Source organism: Accipiter gentilis, chromosome 33 (genome assembly GCF_929443795.1).
Source record: "Accipiter gentilis chromosome 33, bAccGen1.1, whole genome shotgun sequence".
Lineage (NCBI taxonomy): Eukaryota > Metazoa > Chordata > Aves > Accipitriformes > Accipitridae > Astur > Astur gentilis.
The window spans coordinates 20,204,586-20,220,445 of NC_064912.1; the positions used below are offsets into that span (position 1 = coordinate 20,204,586).

The 15,860-nt window shown below is 50.6% G+C and overlaps 1 protein-coding gene across 1 annotated transcript; it reads right to left on the bottom strand.

Annotated features, from left to right (window-relative positions):
• Positions 1 to 3,527: 3,527 nt before the first annotated feature.
• SCNN1G (sodium channel epithelial 1 subunit gamma) lies at positions 3,528 to 15,793 on the bottom strand. Its single transcript, XM_049835543.1, has 13 exons — positions 15,701 to 15,793; positions 15,077 to 15,407; positions 13,889 to 14,183; positions 13,266 to 13,459; positions 12,244 to 12,347; positions 11,619 to 11,782; positions 8,595 to 8,693; positions 7,242 to 7,359; positions 6,670 to 6,748; positions 6,533 to 6,590; positions 6,112 to 6,173; positions 5,835 to 5,910; positions 3,528 to 5,382 (listed from the first exon to the last, which is right to left on the bottom strand). The coding sequence occupies exons 1-13, from the start codon at positions 15,729 to 15,731 to the stop codon at positions 4,993 to 4,995; spliced, it is 2,001 nt and encodes a 666-aa protein (XP_049691500.1). The 5' UTR covers positions 15,732 to 15,793; the 3' UTR covers positions 3,528 to 4,992.
• Positions 15,794 to 15,860: the final 67 nt, after the last annotated feature.

The following is a 15,860-nucleotide window of genomic DNA, read 5'->3' on the forward strand; positions in this document are numbered from 1 at the left end:
CCAGCCACCCCGCTGACTGGTGTTATCTGTGTGTGCCAGCAGAGACATGGGGAATTGGCAATGACTCCACACCTCCCGGTCTGTCCTGTTCGCAGGGAGATGCCAGCCTTGGGATTAGTAGTGCAAGAGCTGTGCCACAGTGTGTCACAGCATGCCACTGCAGAGGGCAGCTGCTGCAATCGCGGGCGAACGTCTGACTCATGCTTGCCTGAAACTGCTCTGCTGCTGCCACGGCTTGGGTGTGTGCTCGGGATGCTCTGGCTGTTGGCAGCCCTCCCCGGGGTGAGGTTGCTCGAAAGGGCTTTTGTAAGGCACTGAGTGCAGGCTGGGCTGGCGGGGATGGCTCGGACCTGGCATCTGGCAGTGCGGAATTGCTCCAGGGGGGTGCCCGGCTCCGGCTGCGTGGCACTCGCCGCTGCAGCATCGCCTGAGATGGGCAGTGGGAATTTCAAGCCAAGGCAATGATTTTGTACAATAAAGTACAGGGCTGCCTGCCAGCAGCCCTGTATTGCACACCCGGCCGCCACAGCCTCCCGAGCTGGTTTGGGCCCCAGGAGCAGCTCTGGTCTGGGGCTCTCTGGCCGCAGCTCCAAGCAGAGGGAAGTCGCTGCTGCCTGTCGAGAACGCCTGTGGCTTTAGTGTGTCACCAACTGGCCCCTGGGGTCCGGTGGCAGCTGCGGCTGCTGCTGGTGAGGTAGCACCGATGTCCCAGACCACGGGGCTTCGGCTGAACGGGAGGCACGGGTGGGCTCCCGCGGGGCAGAGCCCCTCGCTTGGGTGTTCCCTGGGAGGTCTGGCTGGAGAACACAGCAGCAGAGCTGCCATAGCCCTGCGGGCCCCTTGGTGGGTGTCTGGAGGAGAAACCTCCCCATGCTGAGCTGGCTCACCCTGCCCTGAAGGTGAAGGGGTAAAATTAAAACATCCGTAATCTCCAGCCATGTCCCAGCCTCCCCAGAGCTGTGCCTTATCGTGGGGCACAAGCAGAGGCTCAGAACCTGAAAGCGTTTTCCATAGGCATGTGCTGGAGATGCCTTTCCCCAGCCCCATTTATATTAATGAGGCATTTAACTCCCAAACCTGTTTGTGGACCACTGCAATGTCACCCAGTGTGGAAGGGGGCCCGGGCAGCCTTTAACCCCATCGGTGCTGCCTGGCTGCATCTGCTGGGAGCAGCTTTGGGCAGCCATCCCTTTGCTCTGAGGGAGGGTGGAGTTACCCCTCCAGGCTGACACCCCCAGTTGCTGCACCCCGTGGGGCTGGGGCAGCGGTGCCTTGGCCAGCTAGGACTGGGATGGGGCCGGGCTGCATCTCAGATGTGTTTTCCAAGGAATCTGTGACTTATTGTTCATTGTCATATTCTGGGCAAGTGTTTCATGCTGGTTGGCTGGGAGGTTGGATGCTCCCATTTTTCTCTGGATTACCAGGTGAAATTCTGTCTGATAGGGAAACCACATATCCTTCCTGCTTTTGGCCGTCCTGTCTTTGAGTCACTTTTGGGCTGGCTGTTCATGCTGAGAAGTGAAACAAGCAGTCAGGATGAGATTCTTGTTTTCCACTCAGTTAAACTGCCTTTGCCCAGCAGTTTTGATTCTCAAAAGCACTTAAGCAGCAAGTCCCGGTGCTGCAACTGGAGTTTGTCTCTGCACGGCTGCTCCTCTCTGCATGATTTGCATGGCAGGTATTTGCACACTTATGCCAAAGGAGCTGGGAGCACTGGGAAAGCCACCAGGAGGCGAGGCCAGCAGTGTAACTGCTTCCACCGCAGCTTGGACAAACCAATCTCCAAACTCCTCATGGCAGGACGGAGCCCACGTAGCCTTTGCAGTGCTTCTTTGGGGGATAGGGGTAGGTCAGGACAGTAACTACAGAAATCAGGCACTCACAAGCAAAATGCCTGAGCTATTTGGGTTAGGGTTGGTTTGGAAGATTTCTTGGAAAAAACCAGATTTGGTCCATGCCCCCGAAGGCTGTTACGGGGCAATTGTGTATTAAGGGACACAAAGCCAGCCCTGGGTATGGCCAGCAGACTCCATAATGTGGTGTAAGGAGGTGTCCATTCCCCAGCAGGACAGAGAAGGGCCGGCAGGCTCCGTGCGTTTTCAAACCCTATTTCTGTCAAGGCATCACTTGCTGGGAGAGGCACCAGCAGATTCCTCCCGTCTGGCAAACCTTCTCTGTGCAGCTGGATTTTCCTCCTCCTCAGCCCCCACCCCGGCAGCTCCTCCATCACCCACAACTTTCCCCCCTCCAGCAGCGGCTGCTGCTGGGAGCTGCGGAAGAGCTGAGCGGGGTTCGCCCGCTGTGCCTCCTCTCCTCCAAAGGGCCAGTCCCGGCGTGCAGGCAGCCTTTCCCCATGAGTCACTGGCACCTGCTTGCTGCAGGTTTGTCTCCACACCTCTCCCCAGCCCATCCTTTGCCCCGGAGCTGCGGCAGCGCTGCGCCTGCAATGCTGCCTGCGCCTTCGCTGTGATTTTGGGTACCGCAGCTGCTCCCCTGTAGCCCCACCGTGCCGTGAAGCCAGTCGTGGGTCTGCAGGACTGAGGCCATCATCGTCCTCGCCCAGGAGCCTGGACACCGTGACCGCGGCCAGGTCTGGTAGCGAGAGGCAGGTCTATCCGAGGGCCGGGAGGTGAGCGGTGGGCTGCCGGCAAGCGGGGGGCTGCCTGCTCCCAAGCCCTGCCTGGGGCTGGCTGGGCTTCCACTGCGCACCACGAGTCTCCTGGGAATACTGTCCCCATGGGAAGAGACCAGGGTTCCCACCTGACTCTCAGAGCAGCGGCTGCAGCAGCAGACGAGGGCATATCACGAAACCACAGATTTTACTGCCTGTTCCCGTAAACTCCAAGCTGAGTTTCTCAAACGCTTTTAGTTTATGATGTTTGGTGTGTGTCAGACCTGTGGTCATAGTGTCCCAGTTAGTTTTCTGTGTTTGATGACTCAGGATTTCAGTAGAGTTCAGTATTTAGTTCACAATGAAGTAATCCGTTTCTGTAGCTACTCCATGGCTTTCTGCCTCACAAGGATTATTCATACAAGGGGAAAAGGTGCTGCACCTGCTCTGATAAATAAATGCTCTGAGCACCTCACCTTTGTGCGTTAGAGAAGGGGCTCTGAGGCAGAGCAAACCCAGTTTTCTCTTCTCCTATGGTCTCTAAAAGACTGCCCAGGAATGGAACTGTCTGGGGACACCTGAGGTTCCAGCGTTTTTGGTCACCTTGCTGGCTCATGCTGATTTCTGAAAGACATTTTCACTGCACACCTGCTTGCACCCCCGGCGTCCCTGCTGCCTGCTCCTGCGTCAGGTCTAGCAGCACTCTGCAGCACAGCCCCACCTCTGCAGAGGAGCCCAGGGTGCCTGGCTGGGGTGCTCAGTGGTGCTGAGCACCTGGCAGCCCCGGGGCAGGCACACACTAGTCCCATAATCTTTTGGGATGCCCAACTTGCTTATTGTTGATTAAAAAAAAAAAAAAAAAAGGCAAAGCAGTTATTCAAAAATATATCTTTATTTTTTTTCAGTTTATCAGCTTTTTAAATAATTCAGTTAAAATATGTTTTATTGCACGTTAAAGAACCTTTCTGAATTCTCACTGTCCTATAGAGAAAGGAAAAGAGACACTTTCTTACACTGACACATGCACGCGCGCACACGCTCTGAATCACTCTTGCTCTACAAAACCCCTAAGCGGCCAACCCAGCATAGGCTAGATTCATCCTCAACATCTACACAGCATACTCTAGGCAGCTAAGAATCGGCTATGGTAGCACAGAGTCAGGTGCAGGACTGGGACCAAGGGGAAGGGAGCTGCCACCGCAGCTGGGTGCCCTGGAGGTCTCTCCACGGGTGGGCGCAGGCAGCAGCCTCTGGCCCACCTGCGCTGCGGGGAGGGTCCAGCGCGGTGGAAGCAGCGCGGCATGGTGCACAGGAGGCAAGATGCAGGGTGTTGGTGCAGCACCGTGGCATGGAAGGGGCGCAAGCAAGGTGGATGACGACCAGTGGGACAGATGTATCCTCTGGCCAACTCCCTTCAGGGATGTGTGCGGAGCCCAAGGCAGCTCCAGCCCCGCGTGGCTCCGTCACCTCCCTGGGCACTGCCAGCTCCGGGGTGGTGAACCAGGCAGCCACAGAAGGGAAGTCCTTGCCCGGGGTTGAGCAGGAAAAGAGCAGCCAGCTCCCTTTGAGGCTTCTGGGAAGTCACGTGTGGCCAAGGCCATGCGCTGCGTAATGAGCTCCTCTGAGGTTACGTTTAATGGCCGGCTTGAGCGACGTAAAATGAAACAAGCTTGCAGAGCATGCAATTCACTATCGCGATCCAAATTAGATTTCATGCCCTTTTCAGATGATTCTTTTGGGATGACTTAGGTACTCCTACTCAAGACGTGTAATAACTTGCCCTACGAGCACATCTATGGCTATCCTAACCTTTCATCTCAGAATAAAGAGCTCCCCAGGCCACCTTTGGAATCAGGTTCCTAATCAAAATTCAGCTTGAGAGCTTTCCTTTTTATCCGTTTTGTGCTCTTCCCAAACCTCTGTCATATCCCTTCCTACAAATGTCATGATACATTCCTAAAAGCCCCCAGTTTTCCCCACAAGTCAAGCCACACAGCAGAGAGCAATTAGCATTAATACTCAATGTGGCATCAGTCTTCTGCTGTGGAGTAATTCCTGCCCACATACAATGGGGTGTGTCAGTTGGTTCTATGTCTCTGTCTGGCAAGACATCCTAGCTCAGTGCCACATCCTGCTCCAGCCATCTCCTGCAATGATTAACTTGAGAATTGATGTTGGTTGAAGTTCCTAATGTCTCTGAGCCCTTAGGTTTTGTGTCTGAGCTTTGCTCAGAGAAGCTTTGACTGCAAGTTCAATCCCTGAATAAGGGTCTGACCCAACAGCCCTTCAGTGCTTGTTTGGATGTGTGCCTTTCACCCCTGGACATGTAGGTCCAGCACCCACCTCTTATTTTGGCACCTGGATGGGTGGATAAATAAGCATCAGTGTTGCCCAACCTCTAGCGTATCAGGCAGCTGCTCCGTGAACGCAGTCTCTAGCCGCAAAGTGCTGTAATTGGGGGGGGGAGTCCTGGGCAAGGGGTTGTCCTGGGGCAGCGGCAGGCGGAGGGCGGTGTTGAAAGTGGGCAGGTCCTCATCGATACAGACAGGGTTATCGTGACACTGCCTCTCCAGGTTGTCAGCCTGCGGCGGCTTCCCCAGCCGTTCCCTTTTTCGGTCATTCCACCATTTCTTTGCCTTTTGCCATTGGCGACGCATTACAATGGAAAGCGAATCAATGAAGAAGACCTCAACGATCTCAATGACGCAAACGACTGAGCAGCTCATCCAAAGGCCCAGCTGGCCTCCGAAGTTGGAAAGCAGAATTACGAGCTGGAAGAAAAGACAGCGCAAGGTTATCGGCTCCTGCAGGCACCAGACGCGCCTCCATGGCACTGTTATGGCATGCAGGGAGGCTGTGTCAAGCTGGGGTACCCGGGGTTTGCTGTGAGCGCTACCAAATGCAGTGGGACCGTCCTCTGCTGCCTGTGTTATCCTCTCCTGCCCTGCTTCAGCAGGGACGCAGAGCTGTGCTTACCACAGGCAGCCCGCAGGCTACCCCAGTGCAGGGCTTAGAACCAGACAGTTTGAAAAGCAGCCCCGGATAAAAGGGCTGCAAAAGGCAGGACTGCCCCCCTCCCCCCCCAACGGTGCATGGTCTGAGGACGGTTTCCTGTCCCTGCCTGCATGGGACTGCTCCCTGGCCAGAGGAAAACTTCCAGCCTGTCTGGGAGGAAGAGACGTGTCTTCCTGGCACTGAGCAGGGAACTGCTGCGCTCACTTACTGTGTTGGCAGGATTCTCCGAAATGAATCTCTCGTTCAGGTCTTTGTAAAACACCATGAGGTTTGCTAGGTCCGTCCTGAGAGGAGAAACAGAAGGCAGGCTGAGGGTTTAGTAAAACAATAACATGAAACGTACTGAAAAACTATGCAAATAACCAGTTGGACCAGTAGGGCTGGGCCAATCTGAGGGAGCTTTTTCCCCAATTGCCATCATTAGGGCTGCTGAGATTATATCTGAGCTTGAGGTGCAAGCTAGAAACACATACATGGAAACTTACTTGTTCAGCTTCTTGTTTATTTTTTGCCCTTTGTCCCAAGAGAGAACTCGAAGCATCCAGTCCTGGAAAAAAGACAAAAAATACTGCTATAGCTGTGTGTGCTTGTGTAGAAATCCCCTGGAAAGGGAGCTCATGCTCCACACCTCCTTGAACCACCTTGGGTGCCAGAATTTGAACGCGTGTGATGGGCCAGCTATCCCTGAGGGGATCTCCCAGCCCACAAGCCAAATTTTAGTTTAATGGTGAACTCCTGGAGGGGAAGTCCTGACCTCAACACTACAGACTGAGCCTTTGGGAGGAGCATCACTGAAGTGCTAACAAATACCCCAAGGGCCCCCTGCTTCCGTGCTCAACCTCTGGGTTTATTTAATGCCTTGCTCTGGCATGTTATTGTCACGGTGGAGCGCAATTAGGAACTGACCTCTGACACGGTGGATGGCCACTGGGCGATGCTGGTGGTGAGTGCCCACTCCTTGAAGCTGGAGAGAGAGACAGGCTGTCAATTGTGAGCTCCAAGTCCCATGCAGCATTTTACCTCTGGTGGTGGGCAGGACTTACCTGCAGGCGTCCTTGCAGATTTGCTGGCACCCTAGCTGCTCCTTCACAAACTTTTCATGCAGTCTGTAGTAGCAGTACACTGCAAGAAGGGAGCAAGACATACATACGAGAAGCTGGAAAGAAAAGCAATGATCTCTTGCTACCTGTGCTGGAGTTGGGCTTCTGGGGTGTAGGTGGCCTTTGTGGCCATCACCTGGGTGGTGGGGATAAAAAGATTTACCCTATAAATATTGCAAAATACTCTGAGAAGTGGTTGTCACTTGCTATAGGCGTGAACAATTGCCTCACCTAGTCAAGTCCTCCACTTGACACTTCTGTGGTGTGCACAAATGACAAGCAATTAGGACAACTGTCAGAAACAAGTCAATCTGAACAAGAGAGGCAGTTTTAGGCTCCGTGGTATTGGGTCTTAAGTGGGCTAAAGCAGATCTGCCTGTTCCCAGCACGCTGTGTGGCTGGGAAGGTGCTCGGTGTGGGCAGGGCTGTGCTGACTGGGGATGGTGCTGTGGAGGGCTGTCTCTGGCAGCAGGTGGTTGAAGCACGTGCAGTGAGGGAGGGTTTTGAGTACTTACTCCAGTTGGGGTTTTTCTTGTAGTTGCAGTATTCTGCTCCAGCAGGTAAGGGCTGTGCATACTGGGCACAGCCACATGAGTCCACCATGGCCTTCTGAAAGCAGGAGTGCAGGCAAATCTGGAGGAGATAGACCAAGAGCTGGTGTCTAAAAAGCACAGGTTGCTGGGCTTCTGCAGCACCAAAGTCCAGGCTTGTATGCACCTAAAAACATCCTCTGTTTATCATAGTAGCAGTGAGATGGGAACCCCATTTCACTGGGCCTTCAGGCTCTGTTGCTAGTGAATACAAATACAGGCAGAAAGTACCATGGAGGATTTATGCTCTAGTGCAAGAAATAAGAATATAATTCTCTCGGGGCGGGGGGGTGGGGGGGTGGGGTGGTCTGTGAATGCCCCCACTTCCCCTATAGCCATCAAAAGCTTCAGTGTTGCAGTTGGTCTTTCCACAGCCACAGAGAAGGTTTTCAGTCTGCCACGGCATGTGGTCCATGAATCAACAACTAGGTGTGGGAAGTGACTCACTGGTGAAAATGTTCACAGCTTTGACCAAATTGTGTTGGTGCATATTTGGAGACCTGAAGTTGTAAGGATTAATAGGGTAGTAGAGTCAGTGTTTTATGCTAAAACACTTAATCAGTTGGAACAAGCTGGAACTGAACTTCTCTTTTTGAAACCCCAGTCATCAAGCCTTTTGGTCCCAGTCCCAGCCCTTCTGAGCACCAAGTTTCAGTGAAGTACTGTTATTCAAAACCTGAGATAATGTCTGTGTGATCCTACCTGGCAATACATCACAGCAGAGTTCAGGTATAATACCCCATAAAATAAAAATCCAGCCTAGGCACAGGCTTTGCAGTAGGCACCAGCTAATATAATTACAATTCTTCAAGTAGAGAGTGCCAGAACAACTGACACTCTCCAAGAGGACCCAATTACAGAAACCATGCAAAATTAGTGGAAACTTACTCTGTAAACAAACATCCTGCTATCTGGATACTGATTAGATGGTATCTGTTATTCTTGGAGTCCTAAAGGTCACAATTTCTGGCTTCAAGGGTTACTAAGCTGCAACATTTACTTGGCCAATATTTTCCAGTCTCACACTGCTTGAAAATTGCCTAATGAGCTAATGTTCTCTCTTTATCTAACAGGGTGCCTAAGGGAGCTTCAAACATCAACCACTTAGGAATAAAACTTGGATTTTAAAAAGTGCTGTGTATTTTACATCAGTGGTTAAAAGCAGTGACCCTACACCTGGACTGTTCACAATCTCAGATCCTGAACTACAGAATATTGTAAAGCTTTTTATGAAGGTAGTTTTCAAGTGACTGATAAAAACAAATGTAACAGATTTACCTGGAGTGAGTAGCTCTTGTTATAGAGATTTTCTACTGGTATGTCAGCACCAGTCTCCGTACAGTCACTGTAGGGTTTGCTCAGCTTGCGAGACCGAGTCTGAGAAGCAGAAAAGAACAAATCTTGGTTTTTGGAGTTCACAGAGAAACCAAAGGATCTAGTGGTAATTCATCATAATTCTGAAACTGTAAGTGATGGGGCAGGTTTGAACAGCATGTTTACCTTCTGCCATCTCAAATGATTTGTCAATCACTTGTCAAAACAAGGGGGGGGTTGGTTTGTAATATCCATTTCCCAAAACACTTCTCTGTCTGGATTATCTGCTGCCTTCGCTGAAAACCTCTGCAGGAATGCCGAGATGGTATAATCATAACAGTGAGGATTTTTCAGAGTAATTCATGTGTGTTTTCTCTCATTGCAAAGTCCTAGAGGCTATGCATCGTTTATCCTGGATGTGTGTTTGTGTTTTGAGGGAAGCAGGGTTGTTGGTTGGTTGTTTTTGTTTGTTTGTTTTGTTTTCTGTGAAGACCCACACCTTCCTGAGCTGTTGTTGCACTGGCTGCTCCTGTTCTGTGGGTAAAACAGCACTTCAGGCTCCGCTAGTGCTCAACAGCACCTCTCTAAAATCACTCTAAATCAAATGTTTGTATCTCCTTCAGGACTTTTTCCAGGTACTGCTTTGACCCTTCCTCTCCAATGAATGCTAACACCTTTTCTCTGTTCTGCCCAGAGAAAAGAGCTCTGAAATGCCAAGTGCTGCGCCTGCGAGGTCTGCTGAAACCAGGGCTGGGAGCTGTGAGACTCACAAGACCCAGTTCAGGCTACATTGTCTGCTTCCTGCAGACTGCCTTACCTAGCTCAGCCCTAAACTCTTACTATCTTTCTGCAGTAATCATCCACTTTATAACAAAGTGGCCTGAAACCACAAGAAATGTCATCCATTTAAGAATCCATTCACCTGTCTTTCTCTACAGAGTTTAAAATTAGGGGCTGATCCTACAAAGATTCAATTTAGTAGGAACCTGAGAAATGCCTGCTTGCCTTTAAGGCATTGACTATAGATCTACAGGTTACTGAGGTCAAACCTGATAGCGAGCATTATCATTTTTGTCTGCAGCAATAGAAGGCTACAGGCATGTATGGTGCAAGTCAGCTCTTTTAGAAGGATGCTCAAATCTCTCTTTGGAGGGAACACAGAAACATGTGATTTCAATATTAGAGATTGATTACTTCTGGAAAATGAAAGCAACCAGCTTTTAATATGCTTGTAACTTCCGCAGACAATCTAATACCAGGACACCTGCCTCAGTCTACCACTGTATCTTCTAGCAGATGATAGATCCTTTGTATAGAATTTTTTTGTCGTGGCTTATACTCCTACAAAAGCTTACTTGTTCGTTCAGGTACTGAAATAATTTCCAAACTAAATATTTAACTAAAGCACTGAAACTCCTACCAAGCAATGCCTTGTTTGCATTCCAAACATCTTGGAATATTTTCGGAGGCGCGGGGGAGTCCTAGTACACTGCAGAAATACATGAGCGATAACCTAGACACTGACATTCGCATTTGGAAAACAGTGATTGCCGTGCTCAAGCCTGTAGCAAGCAGCTTTGAGTGTGGCACATGTCCACTGTGTCCTCCTTCGTGTACGTGGATGTAGGTACAAGGACTGATCCGGCACCTCCATGGTGGAGCCCTGTCCTGACAATTGCGACTCCCCCTCAGCAGGCTCTCTGGAGTCTTCTTTTACTGGCAGTACAGTGATGACCAGGTTTTGCTCTGTTACGTTAGGATGCAATCATAACTTCCTCATGCCATATCTTTTAAACATAGCCACCAAGATCTGTTCAATCTTGTTTTTTATACTATATGCAACAGTTCAAATCTATTGTGCCAGGAAAATATTACATTAAATATTGAGACTCTGCCTGTGGTGACTTTCTCCTGTACAGTGTAATAGTTATAAAGGACATAGTCCTGTGAGAGTTTGCCTCCTTTTAACTGTTCTGGTTCTGATACCTCCTAGTCACTTTTCGTTTTTTAGGTGGCATTTATCCCCACTGGTTAGACCAAGCAGTCGCTGCCACAGTTTTCCAGACAGCTGGAAGATAGTTAACTATGTGCACATTTAAAAAACATCAGTCCTGTTTTTAATGTCTTTTCTAATGCGTGGACTATCTAGATCTGGCACACCCAGCCAGGACAGATAAGCAGGCTGGCTGACGCATTTGACCCAACCATCAGTGAAGAAAAGGCAGAACTAAAATGCTCACTTAACAGCCCATCTAGATGAAAGGGCAAAGTCTGGCTTGCCTGATGGCACTGCTTTCACTTCTCTACCACGGGAGGAAACCCCTTGGGTCAAATGCCTTGTTTGCACTACAGTAACGGGGAAATTTGGAGCTGCAGCCTTCCCTGCCCTTGCTGACAGCAACATCAAGATGCTTCACTAAGCTGGCAAAGGCAAAGTCTCTGCCCACGAGGTTTTTTTTACAGCTGGGATAGCAAGAAACCCAGCAAAACGAGACTTACACCCACAAAACAGTTAAAAGGGTTGCGCTGCAGTCATCTTTACAGACCCGACCCTAACACGGGTTACCCACAGCTCCAGCTCATTCTCTTCTGCCCCCAGAACCTGCGTGGGATGTAAACTTGTCTGCTTATTGCTAAAGCTAAACAAGGCACTTGACAACACATTTCTGTGGTTGTGGATTTTGCTGTGAAAACAAACAAAAAAAAATCCCCTGGAAAGCCAAAGGGTTGGAGAAAAGGGAGAACAAACAAAATCCCAGTAGCTGTTTGGTTTATAAAGACCTGATTTTCCAACAGCCTCTGTGCAAAGGAAAACTGTTCAGAAAAGTGCTATCACAGGATTTTCGTCAGGGCACTTCAGCTGCTCAAGTGTGAGGTATTAGATGCCTTCCAGCTGCTGCCTATGTTCAAACATCGTATCGGTTCATATTTACATCTGTTTCAAGGAAATGGTGCCATGCATCTGGAGACAAGATTGCTGTCACTCACAAAGTGCATCCCTATGGAGGTGGCTGCTGCAGTCTCAATTTCTGTGCCGATGTCTTCAATGAAGGGATATTCGTTTTGGTCATGGACAATGATCTTGGCTCCTGTGGATGTCACCAGGAAGGGGTTGTAGTCGGCTTCATCTATATACAGAACAACCTGCAATCCTGAAGAACAGGGACAAGGCAGGAGCAGAGTTAGTTACACCAGAATCCAGAGCCGTTTTTTTTGGTGAAGGAGGGCAGCACAGTTTATTTAATGTTATCTGGCCTTAAGTAGAACCATAACAACCAAGCAAAGCCTTTGCAGTGCTAGACTGAGACGCTTGCAGCAAGTGATGTCCCTCCGCAGCCCCGAGTACAGCAAACAAATCATGTCTCCATAGAACGTGGCTGAAAATTACTTTAAAAAGTTATATAACTGGGAAGCAGTAATTTCAGATGGAAAACATTAGTGATGCAATGATATTATCTTTGTATTCTCTGGCAATAGTTTGCACTAGTTCAAACAAGCATTCCCCCAATCAGCTTGCGCATCTAGAGCCAACACATCAATCACTCTCCAGTAGGATCCAGTTCGCTGAACTGCTTGTTATCTAATAGTTCCTCTGCAAACTCAGTTTCCTTACCGTACTCGCTGCCTCCAGTGGACGTGCTCAGGATCGTCCCATTTTCTCCACTGTTGAAGGTATAGCAATTGCCATGCAGGGGATGATGGAATCGAGTAAAGTGCCTGAAAGAAATCAAATATTGTTACATTGCCCTCTGCAGTTTTAACTGTCTGTGGGAGAAAATCAGCACATTTGGGCTTTTTGTTTTGGCAGAGACATAGCAGGACTGGATATTTCTTTTTTTTTTTGGCAAGCAATTTATTTTGCTAAAAAGTGTGGGTCTTTTTCTTAATATCTTGAAACTACATGGAAATATGATCTGGTTTAATAGCATCAGGAAATGAAAAGTTTAACAGGTTTTCATGTGGGAATGGGGGCTGAGAGAGTGGGAAGGGACAGAGTCCTCGTTCATTTGACAGCCAAGTGTGTAAAGGAACACAAATCTTAATTTTTCAGAAAAGATATCAGCCACTGTCATGCAGGGGAGGGTGAGAGGACACACCCTCTTGATTCAAGCACGTTCCTGTCCTTCTTGTGAACATCTGCTCCCACTCAAGCAAATGTCTTCCTTCCAGGAAAAGCTGTTATGCATTTGCATGATCCCAGACACATGCAAAATGCCTTCAGAATGAGAGTTACAGAGCAGCTTGCTTTGCACATGGCAGCAAGGAAATTGCTAAACCCGAGTACAAGTGCAAGCTTATCCCCACAGCTGCATGGGGGAACTCTGCAGCTACCCCCCAGTACAAAGGGGTGATGCTGCGGCCACCAGGACGCACAAGAAGTGCATTGCCACACTCATAAGCAGGTAGATTTGATTCTGCCAAAAAACATAGGTTTATCTGAAACGTGGACAACAGAACACTGAGACAAATGAAATTAAAGAGCATAATTAAGTTCATGAAGATGCAAATGTTTGCTTTCATTTAAAAATGGAAACGATTCCTGCTGGAATTCAGGATATACCAAATATTCAATTCCTACATATTATGTACTTGGAAGTAAGCTGTTAAGCTGGCAGGTATTTTCTGTGCACTGACCTTTTGTCACAAGATAGACCATCAAAGAAACATGTCAGCAGAAGGTCATCAGCAGAATAACTCAATTTTTCTTTAGTCTCCAGGGGAATTTGTGCCATGATGTTCATGTAATGCAGCTTGTACCATTCTTGGATAGCATTAACACCAGAACTGAATGTATAAAGTGCACACTCACTGCTGTTGTTTGCATCGCACTGATAATTACAAAGGGGAAAAAGTGTTTCAGAAGAAATGAAGTTATGTATTCTACAAGGTATGTGTGACACCGTTTCTCTTCCACAGTAATAACTACATATGAAGTTAAAGTGGGACAAGGGGGCATCAGAGACCTTTCATGCATGGCTAAGTGATAAGATCACATGTTTCAGGCCCAAAGGAAAGGTCATGGAAGGCACTAAGTCTATTTGGGTAGACTTCAGGAAGGTATTTCTCTTCCAGAGAGCTGGAGATGAATCTGCAGGCAGCCATGGAGGCATGGCAGAATGGGCAAAAGAGCAGAGGGAAGTGTTATTCACTACAGAGCCACCTAAGCACGCAATAACACTGGCTGGAGGGATAGCAACCCAAAACACCCCTTCGCTGCCCCACAGGGAACTTGCTGGCCAAGGAAGAGCAACACTTACCAGTTGAAAGCCGATGATATCATTTGAGTCCCCAGAGTTCACTATGGACGAATCCTTGTGAAAGACACTGCCCTCGATTTTCCTCTTTTGGCCACTGCGAAGGTCAGTTGCTGTCTTAGAGAAGTCCTCAAACTTCAGCAAAGGGATCTGTTTGAAGAAGTCGCTCCCTGTGCTGTTCCACTCATCCACCGACCGGCGCACCTTGGACTTGCCCTCTGAAAATCCGTAGAAAGTCTCCAAAGCTTTTTTTGTCTCTTTGTCCAATTCAGATAAATAGTCTTTCATGGAACTGTACCTGCATTGGAGACAACGGGATAGAAAGTGACATCCCATCTCACCTCACCACCTAGCTGCAGCATTTTGCCCACTGCTCTGTGAACCTCATTGCTCAGGACAGAATTCTCTGTTGTGGACTTACATCGATCTCTCTTACCACCACATCAATTTACATCGGTGCGGGTAGACACAGCCATACTCTCGGAGAGATCTCAGAGCATAGATCATAAGAAGCAAAGCAGACTGAACTACAGAGAAAGCCCTCACAGACTCCCAAGCTCCTTGAAGGTTGTGTTAGAAAGCCCAAGGAGGCAGAGCATGTGGAAATAAGACTTCTGTGTCTGTGCCAAGAGACATGGGAGAGCTGGATCGCCTACAGGGAGCAGGGTGGATAGCTGGCAGCAGAACAGACATCAAGGTAAAGTGTAATTTGGCAGGAGAAAAAGTACTGTTGATTGATAAAGTCAAAGCATCCTATAAGGAAAAAAAGACGCAACAGAGGAGTAACAGATGTTCCCTTTCCATTCTTCAGGAGACGCCGTTGTTTGTAATCCTGGAACTTTGGTCCTGGGAAGAAGGGAATTTGAAGAGAACCAGGGAGCTGACCAGGAACTGTCTCGAGCAGAAAGCTATATCAACTGAGTCTAGCTCAGCGGGCAGCAAGGGAAGGGCGCGATTATAATCCACGTGCGTCCGAAGAGCATCAGCACAGAGGTGGATACGTTACTCAAAGTGCCGCAGAGGGACAACCCACGGCCGGGAAAGACTGCCGACGAGCAGCACCGCGGTGGAGCGGGACAAGCCTGGGAAGGGGTTCGGTGCCGGGCTGGTGAGGGGATGACGAATTCGCCAGGAGACCCCGGCGGCTGGGGACCACCCTCTCCTCCCTGCCAGCGCCCGCCGATGCCTTACTTGTAGGGGTTGATGTTGCAGATGGTGACGGCGGGGAAGGGCAGCTTCTGGAACTGGACGGTGACGGAGACCGAGGCGCTGTAGTAGTTCATGAGGAGCTCGGCGCACTGCCAGAGGATCAGCCCGACGGCGCTGAGGGTCAGCAGGATCCAGATGAACCTGCGCAGGCGGCCCCGGGACACCACGATGCGCCGGCAGCCGTGCGTGTTGGTGTTGAGGCAGTACCACCGCATCAGCTCGCTCAGCGTCGGCGCCTGCGGGCCCTTCACCGGCAGCGTCCTCTTGATCCGGGCCGTGATCTTCTTCCCGGGGGCCATGGCGCCGGCGGCAGCTGCGGAGACACGGACCGGGCGCCTGAGCTGGGGGGGGGGGCGACGGCCCCGGCCCCTTCCACCGCTCCGCCGCCTTACCGCCGGAGCTGCCACCGCCCGCCCCCGCGGCGCGGCCGGGCGACCCCCGGCGCTGACACGGCGCGGCCGTCCCGTCCCGTCCCGTCCCGTCCACTCGCCGCCGGCGACTGCGGAGCCGCGAACCGGCATCCCGCCCCGGCCCCGCCCCCGGCGGGTGTTTTAATCCGTAAAACAGCCTTTTCCCGGGGGAAAGCGCGCCCCCGCCTCGCCTCACCTCGGCCGCCCTCCGGGCCCGGCGGGGCCATGCTGCGCTCCCGGTCCCGGCGCCGCTGCCGATGGCGCGGCGGGCGGCCGCCCCGGCACCTACCCCCGCCGCCGACCGCCCCGCCCGGCCCGGCCCGGCCCGGCCCGGCCCGGCCCACCCCGCCCCGCCC